This window comes from Falco naumanni, chromosome 3 (assembly GCF_017639655.2).
Source record: "Falco naumanni isolate bFalNau1 chromosome 3, bFalNau1.pat, whole genome shotgun sequence".
NCBI lineage: Eukaryota > Metazoa > Chordata > Aves > Falconiformes > Falconidae > Falco > Falco naumanni.
In genome coordinates, this window is record NC_054056.1 from 12,101,013 (window position 1) to 12,115,654 (window position 14,642).

The window sequence follows — 14,642 nt, forward strand, 5'->3', positions numbered from 1 at the left end:
TGCTACATTAACACACTCATATATGGCCTTGTTAATGTGAGTTTAAGTTGAATTAGCCAGCAGCTTTGTTGCACGCTGCATTTGAAGAGCAGCAAGAATTTACAATTATTAAGTAACCCCCTTAATGCAAACAAGGTGCCTCAATCTGATGTACTTTTTTTAAGCAGAGGTGCACTTGTCTAATGTGATTCAACTCGTGTTTCCATCCAGCCGTAAAAATATCTCACTATATTTGCGAGCAGAGAAACTGAAGCAGCCCCTTCGCCCCAGACATCCAGAGGTGAGCCTTTGAAGTCTATGGCAAAAAGAAAAAAGGACCGGAGACTGCTTTGTTCACCAGCCCTCCCGCCCCTGACTCTCCCTGCTGAGATCTGCCAGGCCAGCAAAGCTGGGGGACACTGCAAATCACAGCATTTTTTTTTTTTTCTCCAAACCAGGATTTAATAGTTTCTCCTGATAACTAGATGTGAACCCAAAACAATCCATCACAAGAATATTCCTCTTTCTGATTTTAACTGGAAGCCCTATGAAGCGGAAGCAGCAAGTCTGCTTTTAGGGTGCCAAACCAGGAACTCCCCGGTGCTGCCATTTCAAACTTGGCAGGTTTTAAAAATTTATTTCAGCAAAAGATCAAACCAATCAACTTTGCAGCTAACGTAACACTTCTTGCAAACTCCCTGGACGAACCAGAAATCCATTTACAAAGGAAACAAAATTTCAACCTTTAACTAGGAAGTGATGACAGCTGCTCCGTAATTTTCAATGTTTATTAAAAATACTCTGGAGTGGTTTGTTCAATATTTAGGACTGCTTTATCTGCCTCCAGATCAGAACAGCACATGCTTTGATAACTGAATGAAAACCTCAGTTTATTTTCCCACTGGCTTTTCTGCTTCCAAAATTGCTGCTATTATGGAGCTGCTCAGTGATTCATGACAGATACGCATACATCTTGCTACTTAAAGCACACAAGCTGGCCTATTTTTCCTATTACTAGGAGGGCAGAAAACAAGGTTGGGAGACAACTGTCCTCAAAACACTCATGGAGCTGCTGCTGCTCAGATTTTGACAGGCCCCATCGTTTCCGTTACCTCTGCGTGAGCTGGGTGCTTACAAAGACACTGTTCCTGGAGAGAAAGCATACTCCAGTCCCACATTATCTTTCTGCTAAGTGAGATTTTAATTTTGCTTACCTTAAAATCATTAATATGCAAGAACTCATCAATAATAGATTTGCATTTTCTCTCTATTTCCTCTTCTGATAGTGAAGGCTTTTCTTGTGCTGGAGCTGGGGTAGCTTCTGGCTTGGCTGGTAGAAATAGAAGAAAAAAACTACATGCATTTGGAAAGGGAAAATCAGCATCATTTTCAGAGAAGACGCTCTGAAAACAGAAGTCACCGGAGCAGGGCATGTTCCCTCTCCCATCATCAGGCACGGGTCATTCCTTTCTTGGCTAACTTTCCCTGCATGAACTCCTGATGGTTCTGTAAATCAACCTTCTTGTAGAAACACTGCTGGCAGTGATACAGGTTGTAACACTTTCAAAGTTCTCTATCAACATTAAATAATTAAACTTTGAGCTGCTACAGCACGCTGGAAATTTAAAACATGCTGACCTCAACGGGCAGCAACCCAAAGCAATCTCCTGATCACATCTCCAAAACCTTGGTCCCCATGAAGTCCTGTACAAAGTCCTGAAGCTTCAAGACAAGCATCTGCTGCGTCGTGGCAGTCAAGACGTGTTTCTCACTGTAGCAGTTCCTAGATGTTTCCCAGGGACAGAGCAGAACACTGTACTTATCACAAAGGCTCTGTCTACAGGGAACATCGCCCTGAGTGTCCTCAGTATTTTCTCACTAACAGATTGGCTCAAGCTGGCAGGAGCAAAAAGCCAGAGCTGCAGTGCTGACAAGGTGACAAGCCACCCCAGCGAGTGCTAACACTGCACTGTGCTAAGGCCTGCTCAGAAGGAGGGCTGGCAACAACGCAGCACTAAAAAGATGCTGTGCATGCTCTGTCCCAGACCCAAATCGCTGCTCTGGCCGTGGGAAACGTGCAGAAAGGGTAGATACGGCTTTACTGGGCACTGAAGCAGTGGTTCCACAGAACTGACACTGATTTTGGGGACTCTGAGCCCAGAAACCAATGGCAAAAGCAACAGGGTCTGAGCAGGCATGACAGCAACGTGGTGTCTTGCTGGTACCTGCAGCCTTTCAACTCCAACGAATCCCAAGGGGGAGCTGGAGGAAGGAGATGATGCCAAGGCCTGTGTGAATCCACTGTTACAAACCTTGGGGAGGCAGATCACAGCTATTGCAGCTTGATGTGTGACTGTAGGACAAATATTCACACCACTGCACAGAAATCTGCCACTTTTTCTGATAGATTTTCCCTTATGCCTTTTCACATACTCAGCAAGATTCCCTGAGCACGGAAGAGCCGCTTACCAGATTCCTTGGCTTTGTTCCTCTCTGCCTCTGTGCTGTTTCTGTCCATCTCCATGCCGCCTGTCAACTGTTTCACTGTCTCCAGCATCTCTCTCCGCTGCTCCTCTTGTGCCTGATTGTCCAGCAGCAGCTCTTTACTGCTGCTGCCCCGTAGGAAGGTGTTGGGGCGGGAGAGGGAAGGCGGAAGAGGTTTGTCGTTCTTCTCCCTGCCCGTGCTTCCGCGACTGCGGAACAAAACCATAAACGCTTAAAGGTTACGGTACAAGTAACTCCTGCTCGCAAGAAAAGACATTGGACAGCTTTCTAGCAACTGCAGGAAAACCCCAGAACCCAAACCCTGCAGGATTGTCCTCTCAATTTTTTATGGTTGCAGCTACACAGAAAATTTAACTTCAAATTAAATTATCATCGAAATGAACTCGGGTCTCAGAGACGCATAAAACCAAATATCCACTGAGTGGACAGGCAGAGCCAGCGCTTCCTAAAGTACACACGGAAAAGCAATGAAGTCCTTACAGCACCTATTTTAGATGCAGAACAGTGAATTCTATAACGTAAAGGTACTGTTCTACTGTGAAAGAGCGGTGTATTTTTTACCTATTTATTGATAAAATAGCTTCTGAATAGTGAAGGCTACCAGCAACAGGTGACAAGGGTCTGTCCTATTAATTACTGTGTTAATGAGTAAGATGGGCAAAATGACACCAAAACAGAATAATATCCAGGTAAGCCAGAGTTTTAGGTGAAAAAGGAAGGAAAACATCAGAGGGACAAACCCAAGGAAACAGTCCAGCAGCTTGTGCATACTGGAAGTGACATTTTTAACAAACCATACATTTCTAAACAGTGTCTAGAGGTGATAAATTATTGAGGGTTAATACGTTTTATGCTACAAGCTGGAGTGGCTGTAGCCCTGATGAAATTGGGGTGTGAGAGTGCTGCACAGCCTTACGTATGCATCGCATGATGTGGAAGCACGGGCAAGCTGGGTCACATTGCATGGGAAGGGTCAGGCACTGCCAGAACCTTTTAAAAGCCCTGCAGAATTTCTGCGAGGTTTTCAGCATGTTCTTCTGGATAAACAAACCTACTGACCTGGCTGAACCCACGACCATTGAATCCAACCTGAATAGCCATTTAGACACCATTTTATCTGAAGAGGTGTTTAACTTGTTATAAACTACTAGCAAGTGTATCTTACGCGAAGGGTGACTGAAAAGTGGAACTTAAAATATTCCATTTAATGGCTTTAAAAATCAATACCACCTGTCTCTCCAAAGATACAAAATACACATGTGTTTTAAGTTAACTCAAAGCACACAGGGTGGAGGAAAAGACTCAGTCATTCCTCGAAATTCAATGAAATTCTCTTTATTCCTGTGTGCCAGTAACTAGAGCAGCGAAGGAAAGGCGCAGGCAGACAGACAGCAGAAGGGAAAGTCATCGTCGGACTGAAGCTTACCTAGTTAAGGCCCTGCGAGAATCTAATTCTGAAGATGCGGATGAGGCAGATACAGATGAGACTGGAGGCTGCAGCGCAGAAAATCTGTTCAAACTAGTGGCACTTGGTCGTAAGGAGTCTGGGAGATTGTAAAGACAACACAGACAAGAGCGACAACAAGGTCAGGAGCTGCTGATGCCTTGGCATCACAAAAATCAGTTGAGCAATAGCTGTTTTCAGAGTGATGGGGAGACAACTGAAGGGACAAGGCTGGTCCTGCCCCACTTTAACCCTGCTGGTCAGACAGTCACACATGGAGAGGAGCATTCCCACCCAAATCCGCTCTTGGCAAGGATGGCTGGTAGCAAAGCAGAGGGGCGGGACCCATTCCTGACTTACCCATCTCGCTTGCCTTTGCTCCACCACTGCTGCCCTTTCCCCAACTGCCCAATTGGGCTTTAGGCACAAGCTGAATCTTCTCATCTATTGTGGGCTGTAAAACACATCAAGACAAACCATTACAAGGGCAAATTATACATCTTAATTTTAAATGGGGTATTTTTTTGGCAACAATCCCCGTTTTGTGAACACCAAAATACACTTTAACACATTTTTGGAAGACCAAACCCCAGCCAAAGACAGAGGACACAAACAACAAAGGGCAAGACGAACAGCCTCTCCCAAAGTGTCACAGACATTCACAATGACCAGGCGCTTTTTTTACTTGGGAACTCTGAAGCTCAGCAAGGAGGAAAAAGCGCATGACATCAGTACTTGAAAGATGTTCAGTTAGTTTGTGACGAATAGAACGGTTTTGCTGTCCACTCCACCTACCAGTCACAACCTTGGGGGGAATCTGCACAGTAACAAACAGAATTCAGAGGGCAAGGAATGACAACAGGTTGCAGAACTCGGAGGGAAAAAGTAGTGTCTGACAAGAAGAGGACATTGATTTTACAAAGCTCAGTAGGTGAATTTATTGACAAGGAGGTTGTGACCCCACAGATCTCTTTGTATGAGCTCCTCCTTCCGACAATGCAGTTGTTGCGGGGTTAGCTCTAGTTGTACTGTATTTGTACTAAATGCAGTAGAAGGACTTTTCCCAGATGAGCTGTAAGCCCAGACAAAAGCAGGCTGAATCCCTCCTGCTAATTAAGTTTTGGAGACTGTGTTATGACTTTCACAAGGAACAAACCCAGTCTGATCTGCAGAAGGGCTACAGCCCATCCAGGTTCTACTTTCCAGCTTGCTGAGCATCCAGGCACTGAGAGTAAAATCCAGGGAAGAGTGACATTAACTGGGACAAGGGAACGTCTAGGAATTTCCCTGATTTATGTGAAAAACGGAGTTCTCCTTGGCGAGAAAAAGGAGAACAAAGCTGTTCTGAAGATCAGTGAAAGAAATTTCCAAGCCTGCCTAACCTGCAGCCTGAAATAGATGTCCCCAAACTACCATTCTAATGGTAAATTAATAGGAAGATGCTCATCCGGAGGATGGGCATGAAAGTTTATGGCATTCTGAAGGATGCAACTGCACCACACAGCAGTCCAAGAACACTGTAAAAGTGGACACGGCTCTCCTCATACTACTTGAACCTTTCAAGACAGGAGTGCTGCCATCTGCAACACATCAGGAACATTTTGTTTTCCGATTGAATGTGGCATCCTCTTTCTACTAAGCAGCAGTGTCAGAATGGGGTCTTGAGAACTTGAGGCAGCAAATGATTTCTATCAGACCCTTCTGTCAGAGCCATGTCACATGCTGCATCACCATCACACCCAATACCCCGATTCACATCTCTCTTCATCATTTAATAAAATGCAGATTTTCCAACTAAGAGAACGTCTGGGTCACTAAAAGGATACTATGAACCTGAGAAAAAGTGTATTAATACTCCCTTCCCCTCAGAACAAACAAAATAGGAACATTCAGAAGACCACGGAGTCTTCCCTTGTGCTTTATTTGTGCACACTATAAACTCTGGGGATTTAATATACCCCAAACCCCAAGTTTTGACCTGTAAACACCGTTACTGGTCTTTCCTAGACAGACAAGATACAATAAGGTTAAACCCTGGCTTTGTTGTTGCTCTGAACGAGTCTTGTGCTGGCACCTACCTTGGTGATTTTAAGGAACTTGGTGGGGTCCAGCACCCTGCTGTTCTTTGCCCCCTGCACAGTGTTCCAACCTCCTTCATCGACCCGCTGGACACCTGCCAGATGACAAACATAACCACCCTTAGCTCATCCCCACTGCTCCAGCCGCACCCTGGGAAAGCACAGGCGATCGTCTCCAGGCTCAGCAAGAGGAGGAAAAGATGATGGCACGTTTCTGCTAAGCCTCAGCACAATTCTGTGCAGAAATCATGTCTTTCGGAATGTTTCTTCAGACCAAGAACTAGCTCGCCTGAGTTTATTATTATAAAATAGCCTCAACATATGAGATCTCACTATTTTCAAGGGCTGGTTTTGTTATCAGTGCTTCCTGGTTAGATTTCTCAGCGTGTGTTCTTGCAGTTTGGATATGGCTGCACGTACTGTGTGTTCACAAGCTCACTGAAGGAGCAGACGACGTGCCTTTGCCAACCCAAAGCTGCACTTGTTGCACAGATTTCAGCAATGCTACGCTAGTCTAGACACAGAACCATTCAAGCAGCCACAAGTTCCTTACCTTCTCCCAACGTCACTTTTAGGATAAATAAAGTCTACATGTATTTTCTTTATGCCCTGTTTTCACAGCACTTCCATTTGACAATCTTTAGTGTTCAAGAATCACAAAGATTTCTTCCTCCTTGCCCTGCTCTGTCCCAGTCACTCCAAATTCTTCTTCAGGTACTGCCAACCTCAAGGGCTGGGAGCAATTTAAGGTAACGCCAAGACACTGTCTCGTGTGTGAGTTAACACCTCACAACTTCAACCGCTAAAGACAACATGGTTACTTTTGAAATTAGATGCTATTCTCTTGAAATTAGATTCTGCTGTATGCAAGAATGGATGGCAAATCTGACTCCTACGTAGTAACTTGTTCTAACAGATTTCTGGCAGCCTGTCACAAAATCAAATATGGTTTGCATGAATGTGAAACTTAAGTACTACTGGCCTACGATTGTCTATTTTTACCCAAGGGATTTGCTCCTGAAAAATCCACACAGCCAATCCATGGCAAGTCTGTTCCTTCTCCAGCCTCAGCCACAATCAGGCCCCAATTCCCTTTGCTCATTACACTTAGGGAAAAAAACCCTCGCATTTTTTTTCTTTTATGTGGGATTCCCTTTATGGCCACTGGATGAAATGAGTGAAACGAGCAGCCAACTTGGCTTTTACTTTACCCGGTCTCCTCTTCTCTTTGGTCATGAGTTGTTGGACCTTTCTCTGTTCTTCTTGCTCTTCAATCTTGGCTTCTTTATGAATCTGCTCGATGGTCTTCGGGCCCTGGTCTGCTCTCCGTGACACCCAGTTGCACTAGGAAAGAAGCAAACATATGCTCGGAGATACATCCAGGGGAGCATCATCAATGGGGTATTTTGAAAACCGTGAACAAGGCCTATCCCTGCCACCCTTGTAATGTCTTGGAGGGGCTGCTCTACGAGGGACTGGGGAAAATTCTGTGGAGCTGGGTCACGTTGTGGCGGTGGTTACCCCAGCACCACAGGTCAAAGCTGTTTGCTCTGGTACACAGACTGCGGTATATGTTTTGGTGAAGGGCAGCTGCAGTGAAGACCTGGCTCTGTAGAGGCATGACTGAATTCAAGACATTTTAACCCCTAGCATCCTACCCATTCCCAGCTTTCCAGTTTTTCCAGGTTCAGAGGATAGAGAAGGACCAGAGGGAGGCTGCTGTTGCTCTCCAACCATTTATTACTGACACCGCTTGCCGAAGCCCTTCCTTCAAGCTTAAGGAAATAAACGGAACTCAAAATAAAGAGGCAAGAAGCAACTACATTTTATGTGGAGATGGTGCTTTGCCACTCCAGGGATCGTGATGGCTGAGACATGAATTCTGCGGCGAGAGGTGGAGCCGTCTCTGCACTAAACATTTCCACTGCTTGATGTGCCTACTCAGCCATACACTGTACAGATCCATCTACCCCTAGAACAACCAGACTCTTGATCTTGCTACAACCTCATTACAACTTTCGGGGTAATTATGTCTGCGTACCCTGCAGTCAAAATGGTGACTTCAGCCTCCACAAAACCCCAAACCAGCTTCAAAACAGCGATGTGAGGTATGAGTAAAACCTGCCCAGCATTTCAGTCATGGCCAAAGCCACGCTGCTACCAGCACCTTCACTGGTGAAACTACATGTCCTGGGTGAAGTTTGCGCAACCTGCGGTCACATCTTCAACCACGTGGTGTAGAGACACCCTTCACTGTACCAGACTCCAGCTGTTAACACCTTGGCTGTGTTGAAAACCATTGCTTGATTACCACACAGGCAGGTCCCCGTCTGTACCGTGCACCTGCTTGTCTACACCAGGTTATTAATTTTTGGAGCTTAGTGCGGACCCATCGGCGTCACATTCTGCTGCAGCGCAGGCTCCATCTGCTTTTGTCTGCACAACATGGCCAGTCAACAACTGGCAGATGCCTGGTTGTGCTACCAATAGAGCGGATATAGGACCATCCTTCCATGAGATCTTTGGGATAAGGAGTGTAGATCTCCCCCTAACATCCCACATCTGCTGTAAATAAAGTCCCTGCTCTCGCAGGAGTGCTCTTTCAGCCTGGACATGGAAGGCAACATGCTCCTTTACTTACTTGAGTTGGCACCTACCAGCCTTAGGTCTATTACATCCTGAAGCATGAACCGAATCCTTGAAGATGTTTTCCTCTCTTTCACAATCTTCTCCATCTGATTAAAATACTGGTCCATGCGAGGCTACACAAGAGAGACATCATCATCAGCGCGTCTTGGAAGAAAAGGAAAATACTCCCTCAGGTAGGGAGTCAGTAGGTTCTGCACTGTAGCATTTTCGTGCCAGAAGCACATCTGGGGACCCAGCTGCTCTCCGGAGGAGTGAGTGCTGGGTCTCGTACGCTCCCCCCAGGTTGGACCTGAGCGTGCACAGTGCAGGACGTGCAGAAAAGGAGGCACAACTCTGCAGGCACCTCCTTCGTTTAACACATGCATTCTCTGCACTTTTAATTGCTCAAATGATTTACACCCTCTGCACGTACATAATAAACTTGCCATCCATTTAAAAAAAAAAAAGTTAGTATTTTTTCATGGTGCAGCTAAGCTGACCTACTGGCTAGTGGCCACCAAAGAGGGGAGTCCTGCTCTACCTCTGAGCTCCTCCTTTTCATATCAGCGTGTGTGCTCATCACCTCAGCCCAAGAAAAACCGGCTCAGGAAACTGAACGGGAATAAAACTGACCCTGCACACATTCTGATGCTTTACCTCCCTGAACTGTCTCATCTGGGGTCAGGCAAGGGAAGCAGAGGCAGAAGCAGTGCTTCCCTCAGCAAGAAACTGTTTAACGGGCTTAGCTGTGGTACAAAATCCCACAAGCTCCTTTTCATCCAAAAAGTTGTGATGTGATGGAATCCAAATCAGTTCGCACCAAGACATGAAACAGTATCATTAGAGAAGCCTCCATTAGGTCTAAATTTGACTCGCCAGGCTCCAATGAGCCTTTTTCCCCCAAAATGGAGGCTCTGGCCATTTTAAACAAAAAGTTTCAGGGCAGTTTTCTAAAATGTTTCCCACCCCCTTCACTAAAAACTAGCTAAACCCTTTTCCTTATACTTAAACAAACAAGAAAAACCCTATTAAAATTTGGTTCTGGCCTTGCCTTGGAAAGTTTCAGCTCCAAGAGCAAACGTTTCCAAAGTTAGGAATGATGGGGAAAATATTTAAAATGGACATTGTCCAAAAGCTTTAATTGTAACTATCACTAACGCTTCACCTTCAATAAAAAACATATAATAAAACTTCTACTCCGTTAATAGAAGATAAAGAAAGGATTCTCACTCAATCTTGATAGAAATAACAAATCACAAAGACAGGAGACGGGCAGCTTCTCACAACACGTAACATGACATCTGCAAGCACTTCCCTGCTGTGTGCATGCTCCATGCTACACGGTGCCACGGCTCCGGGCTGCAGGACCGGCCAGTGCACCAAAACATTGGCTTCTACAGTGTTTCCATGCTCGCAAAACAGCATCCAGGACTCATCCAGCATGACCTCAGCTACTGCTTAGAAGTCAGACCCTGTTTTCTGCCCAACACATGTGGAGAAATTTAATCCCTGCTTCTGGCATTTTCAAACCTGCACCAATAATGTGTACGCTGTTCATTAACAGTGTCGGGTATTTAGCCTGGGGGATTAGTAGTAAACTGCGCCGTTTTGGTCAATGCTCTGCAAAACAGTTTGGGAAACTATTTGCCCGTAAGGATCAGGATTGATCCACCGTGATCCCTGCAAACCAGCGCACTGTAAGGGACCTCCCTTCCCCGAGCAGCTGAAAACAATTAGCTCAGTTTGTTTCCAGAGCTGAGTCCCACTGATTTCTGGCAAAACCCTCGAATGCTTTTTCATCCCAAGCCTAGCTTGTGTGAAGGAACAGCAGACTGCCTGTGCCAAGAGAAGCTCATCCGAGTGTGTAAGGCTCCGTGCTACATATACATTTGTTGGAAAATCGGGAGGAGGATGCTGGAGTGCTGCAGTTGCAAAACAGCTGCTTCATTCCAGCATAGCTGGAGACGATGATGACACAAAATAAAAGCATCCACCAAGGTTCAGGTAGGGGTTTAGGCCAGTTAGGAAGGTGTTTTTTTAGATTTAACCCCAACGATACATGTAAGTGGTACATTTTGTAGGTAATATAAACCTTCAATGGTAAAGAAATGACTCTAAATATGAATGTTTTGGACACTGCAAGGTAAGAGATATCTGGAAAAAGTAGGTGTTGAGCATTTCTAGGTTGTGTGTTTGGATGAAATATTTGGAACAACTAACAACTGGAGAACACTGTTGAAAACGATACAGGACCCATCACAGACAAGGGAGCAAGGCCAGGTCACGGAAGAGCGGATGATTTCCTTGTGCCATACAGAAATGGCCGAAGAAAAAAAATAAATCCTCAAATAAAACCACCCCACCCCTATTTTTCCATCCCCGCCCAGAAAGCCTCATCTCTCACTCCCAGTCTTGCCCTACCTTTGCTTTCTCAAAGTCCAGGTCCTTGCCAATGGTAGTTAGCAGGCGGCAAAGGCACTCGAGGGACTCCTCATCGTGGTTTTTCAGCAGCTTGACCACGCAGTCATGCATGATAGCCTCCGTCAGCATTTTCAGTTTGAAAAGCTCGCCAATGAATTTTATATTCCCAATGGATCTCCGTCGGGCCTTGTCCTTGGCCTCTTCCAGCTCGTCATGGAGCCGTGTCTTCTCCTCCGGCTGTAAAACAGAAAAACAGTTCTAAAAAGCCACGTTCACAGAGCTCAGAACTCTTCAAAAGATCCAGTTTCACATTTATAGTTGCTGTTGTCTCTGTTTACATTTTTTCTCCTAAAAACCAAGAAAAGGCTGGTGTAAACCCACTAATCAAGGCAGGTATTTTTTATTACACTCAGCCAGTGTGACAGAAAACTCTCAACTCCAAAATTCCCCCTACATCGACTGCCACCTTCAAAAGAGATCACTTTCAGAGGGAGCTCTGAGAATTTATGGGAGGAAAAAAATACCACTTACAGTGGTAGCAGCTTCAAGTTCTTTCTGCTTCTTTTCAAAGACGTCGTCATCAGCCTTGTCCTTTTCAAATTCCTTCTGGCAGCGATTTAACAGCAACTTGCGGAAATTTACTGTGCTCCCAGGTTTGTCTGCCATGGGCACTTTCAGCTGCAGAAGGAAGAAAAACATCAGCAGAAATACGGCTAAACTCTACATACGAGCGAGGTTTCCTATAAGCCATCCATTACATTTTATTATGCACTTCATATTCAGCAACACAAGCCTGCAAGGCTGTGACAGTTAAACATCACGTCATGATTTCCAGCGGAGTTTTACATTTCATATGTAAAGTCACACTCAAAACTTGGCTGACACCACCTCCGCCCAGAGACAAATTACATTTCCATTCACAGGATCCTTTAAAAAGACACGCTGCCTAAAAACACCCTTGTTATGTGGCAAAGACTCCGTGCTCCTTTGTTGCATGTCATGAAGGATCAGGAGGAGAAGAGGGTTATTTTGTCCCAGATTCACCATCTGAAAACTAGCTGTCCAAAGCTTGGCTCAGCACCTCGGGCTCCTCTTGGAAACGAGAGATAAACTGAACTTCCCAAGCGTGACTCACTGCATCTCGCAACCAGGCAGTGTGAGGTGTCCTCAACTCCAAACATATCACTCTAAGCAAAGCCCTCTGCCTGCAGGCATGGCCAACAAATGCAGAAGAAGAAATCTGCCACTTTATTTTTATTTACCTTCAGAGACTAACATTTAACTCTGCTCTTGCCACGTTTATGTTACTGCCAATCAGTTCATGGGGATAATGAGCAGAACATGTTCCTGTTTGACTTGGGCAGCTCTTACCGTTACAAGACACCTGCACATGTTGGCATACGCCACCGAGAAGCTCGGTTCATCAATTGCCTTCTCAAAGACCAGGTCGATGACTCCTTTCAGCCTCTCCTCGGTATCTACCGTCAGGTCTGTCACTTGCTTCATGAGCTGATTGAACATCTGGGGCGTCAGCTTGTTCAAGATGCTTCGTACCTTGCGGAACAGCTCCTGAAGGACAGAAAAACTCTTCAGCACAAATCCAACAGGCGGCTTTCAGGAATGAGCTAGGCTGCCATCTCCAAGGTGAACAGAGATGCTGTCCTACGGGAACTCCCTGGAAGCTGTTACACACACGCACACGTCTGTGCACAGTCCGGCCCCAGTTCTAACTCAGCTACCCGTGACCACAGACCAAGGCTGCGGCACAGGGTTTTTGGAAACACCCAAATATTCTTGATAACAATTTAGCCATGAGATATAAATTAACAGGGAGTGACATCCTTCTCCCTCAACCAGAGGTAATCAACTTCTCCTATATTTATTTTAAGGCATTATTATTTTTTTTTCTCCTATCCAGAATGATAGTTAGGTCAACAACGCTGCTGTTACCCCTGAGAACAGAATTCCAGTATCCCTCAAGACTATCCCAACTTATCCTATAAATTACCAGTTTGACCACCAGGCAAACACCTCCACCCAGAGCAGCTGCCCGGTAGAGAACAGCAGGGAGAGGAAGATGCAGAGAAAGCTTCGGAGATGGTGCTGTTGGGCTGGGCAGGATGATCTCAGGGAATTTTACAGAGGAACCTCAGTCTTGCTGAGGTTCAGGGCAGTAACATGGTCTAAAAGGGGATGAAAAGCAAGTTCTGTGCTGGAAGTTTGAGGTTGTTTGCTTTAGAATGGGGACAGAAATATTCCAGTAAAAGAGCAATAGGAAAACAATCCTGGAAGAGAGGTAGTAGGTTGTCTGGTGTTCCCTAATTAGACTCACTTAATAGAAAGGCCTGCCATTTGAACTTCAGGGCAGGAATAAACACGTGAAAAAAAATAATCAAGGTAGGGAGAAGTTGTGATTCCAACCGGAATTTCATTGCCCTTTTTCACTGTCTCACACAACAGCTAAGGCAAACCACCATCCTCCTGCTGTTACAGACTGCTGCCCGCTCAGAAGCGCTTGCTAAGGCTCTCACCTGGGTTTTTACATTTTCTGGGTCCTCGGTTTGGTTTTCTCTCTTCAGGCTTGGCTTCCAGGCATTCTCTGCCTTCTTCAGGTGGACATCCTCCTTCACACACACAGTGATGATCTTCCTGGGCTCTCTCCTCTGGCCTGGCTGAGATCTCCTCGGTCCAACATTCAACAACTAGGACAAAAATATTCCTTGTTATATCCCCTTTTAAACTCACACCTCGATAAACCGCTCCAGGGCACACGCCAACACCCACTGATGGCAACATCAACAAGCAGCAACTCCTCCTAGGACTCTGAGGACTCCCTCCGACCCAACACATCAGGCCGGGTTGGTCAGAGGGAACATGAAGACACCGGACACGTTTCTCTTGGGCAGCTTTTCCCAAAACAGATACAGGATGACCGCTGCCTACGTGCACTCGTGATGCTCCGGACACTGCTTAAGCGCTGCAGAATTGGCCCTGACTGACCAAAACGGCCTCTTGAAAGCCAGAAACCGCGTAACTGAGACATCATAGCAAAGGTGCATTTAAGGACTAAGTCCGTCCTTACAGGTGCAATTCAAACGTGCCATCCCAAACAATTAGGTAACGATAAATCAGCAGCTCTGCCAAAAATGTTAAGTTTTACTGGAGATTGCTTCAAACAGAGCCATTTTGAGACAAGAATTATATAAAATGCACTGAATGGAGCATCAGTGCAGCTCCTGCGTTGCAGAAATACAGAACCTAACAGATGTGTGTCAAACTCTTTGTAGTTTCACAGAAGGAAGGGAAACACAGTACTTTGTTTGAAACCACATCAAGTGCCTCTCTGCAATCCCATATAACATGATGCTCCTCCCAGTCAAACACTATCAAACCCACGTTGGACATATGAAACATAAACGGTATGAAAACTGCCCAAACTGGAGAGCTTTAAATCAGTTGCACAAGTGATGGGGCACAAGACATACCCCAAAACTCCCTCTTCATCACCTGGGAGCTTCTGATTAAGGACTGAAAGTATCAAATGCTGTCAGGTTATTCTTCCCCTGCGCTCTGTCGTATTTCTGAAC

General features: G+C 45.6%; 1 protein-coding gene across 15 annotated transcripts in view; it reads right to left on the reverse strand.

Annotated features, from left to right (window-relative positions):
* EIF4G3 (eukaryotic translation initiation factor 4 gamma 3) overlaps nucleotides 1-14,642 on the reverse strand; it is a 146,737-nt gene that overhangs the window by 11,866 nt on the left and 120,229 nt on the right. For 14 of the 15 annotated variants that reach the window (XR_005826745.1, XM_040585963.1, XM_040585954.1 and 11 more), the window contains 11 exons: nucleotides 13,587-13,757; nucleotides 12,427-12,624; nucleotides 11,587-11,733; nucleotides 11,056-11,292; nucleotides 8,664-8,768; nucleotides 7,218-7,350; nucleotides 6,007-6,101; nucleotides 4,289-4,382; nucleotides 3,911-4,028; nucleotides 2,449-2,672; nucleotides 1,194-1,309 (listed from right to left, as the gene is read on the reverse strand). Coding sequence is in view for 13 of the 15 variants with exons in the window: in XM_040585963.1 (XP_040441897.1) it covers nucleotides 1,194-1,309; nucleotides 2,449-2,672; nucleotides 3,911-4,028; nucleotides 4,289-4,382; nucleotides 6,007-6,101; nucleotides 7,218-7,350; nucleotides 8,664-8,768; nucleotides 11,056-11,292; nucleotides 11,587-11,733; nucleotides 12,427-12,624; nucleotides 13,587-13,757 (1,638 nt within the window). In the remaining 2 variants the exon portion in view is untranslated. Of the gene's footprint in view, nucleotides 1-1,193; nucleotides 1,310-2,448; nucleotides 2,673-3,910; nucleotides 4,029-4,288; nucleotides 4,383-6,006; nucleotides 6,102-7,217; nucleotides 7,351-8,663; nucleotides 8,769-11,055; nucleotides 11,293-11,586; nucleotides 11,734-12,426; nucleotides 12,625-13,586; nucleotides 13,758-14,642 lie in introns of those variants that run through there. The other variant, XR_005826746.1, reaches the window with a different exon arrangement.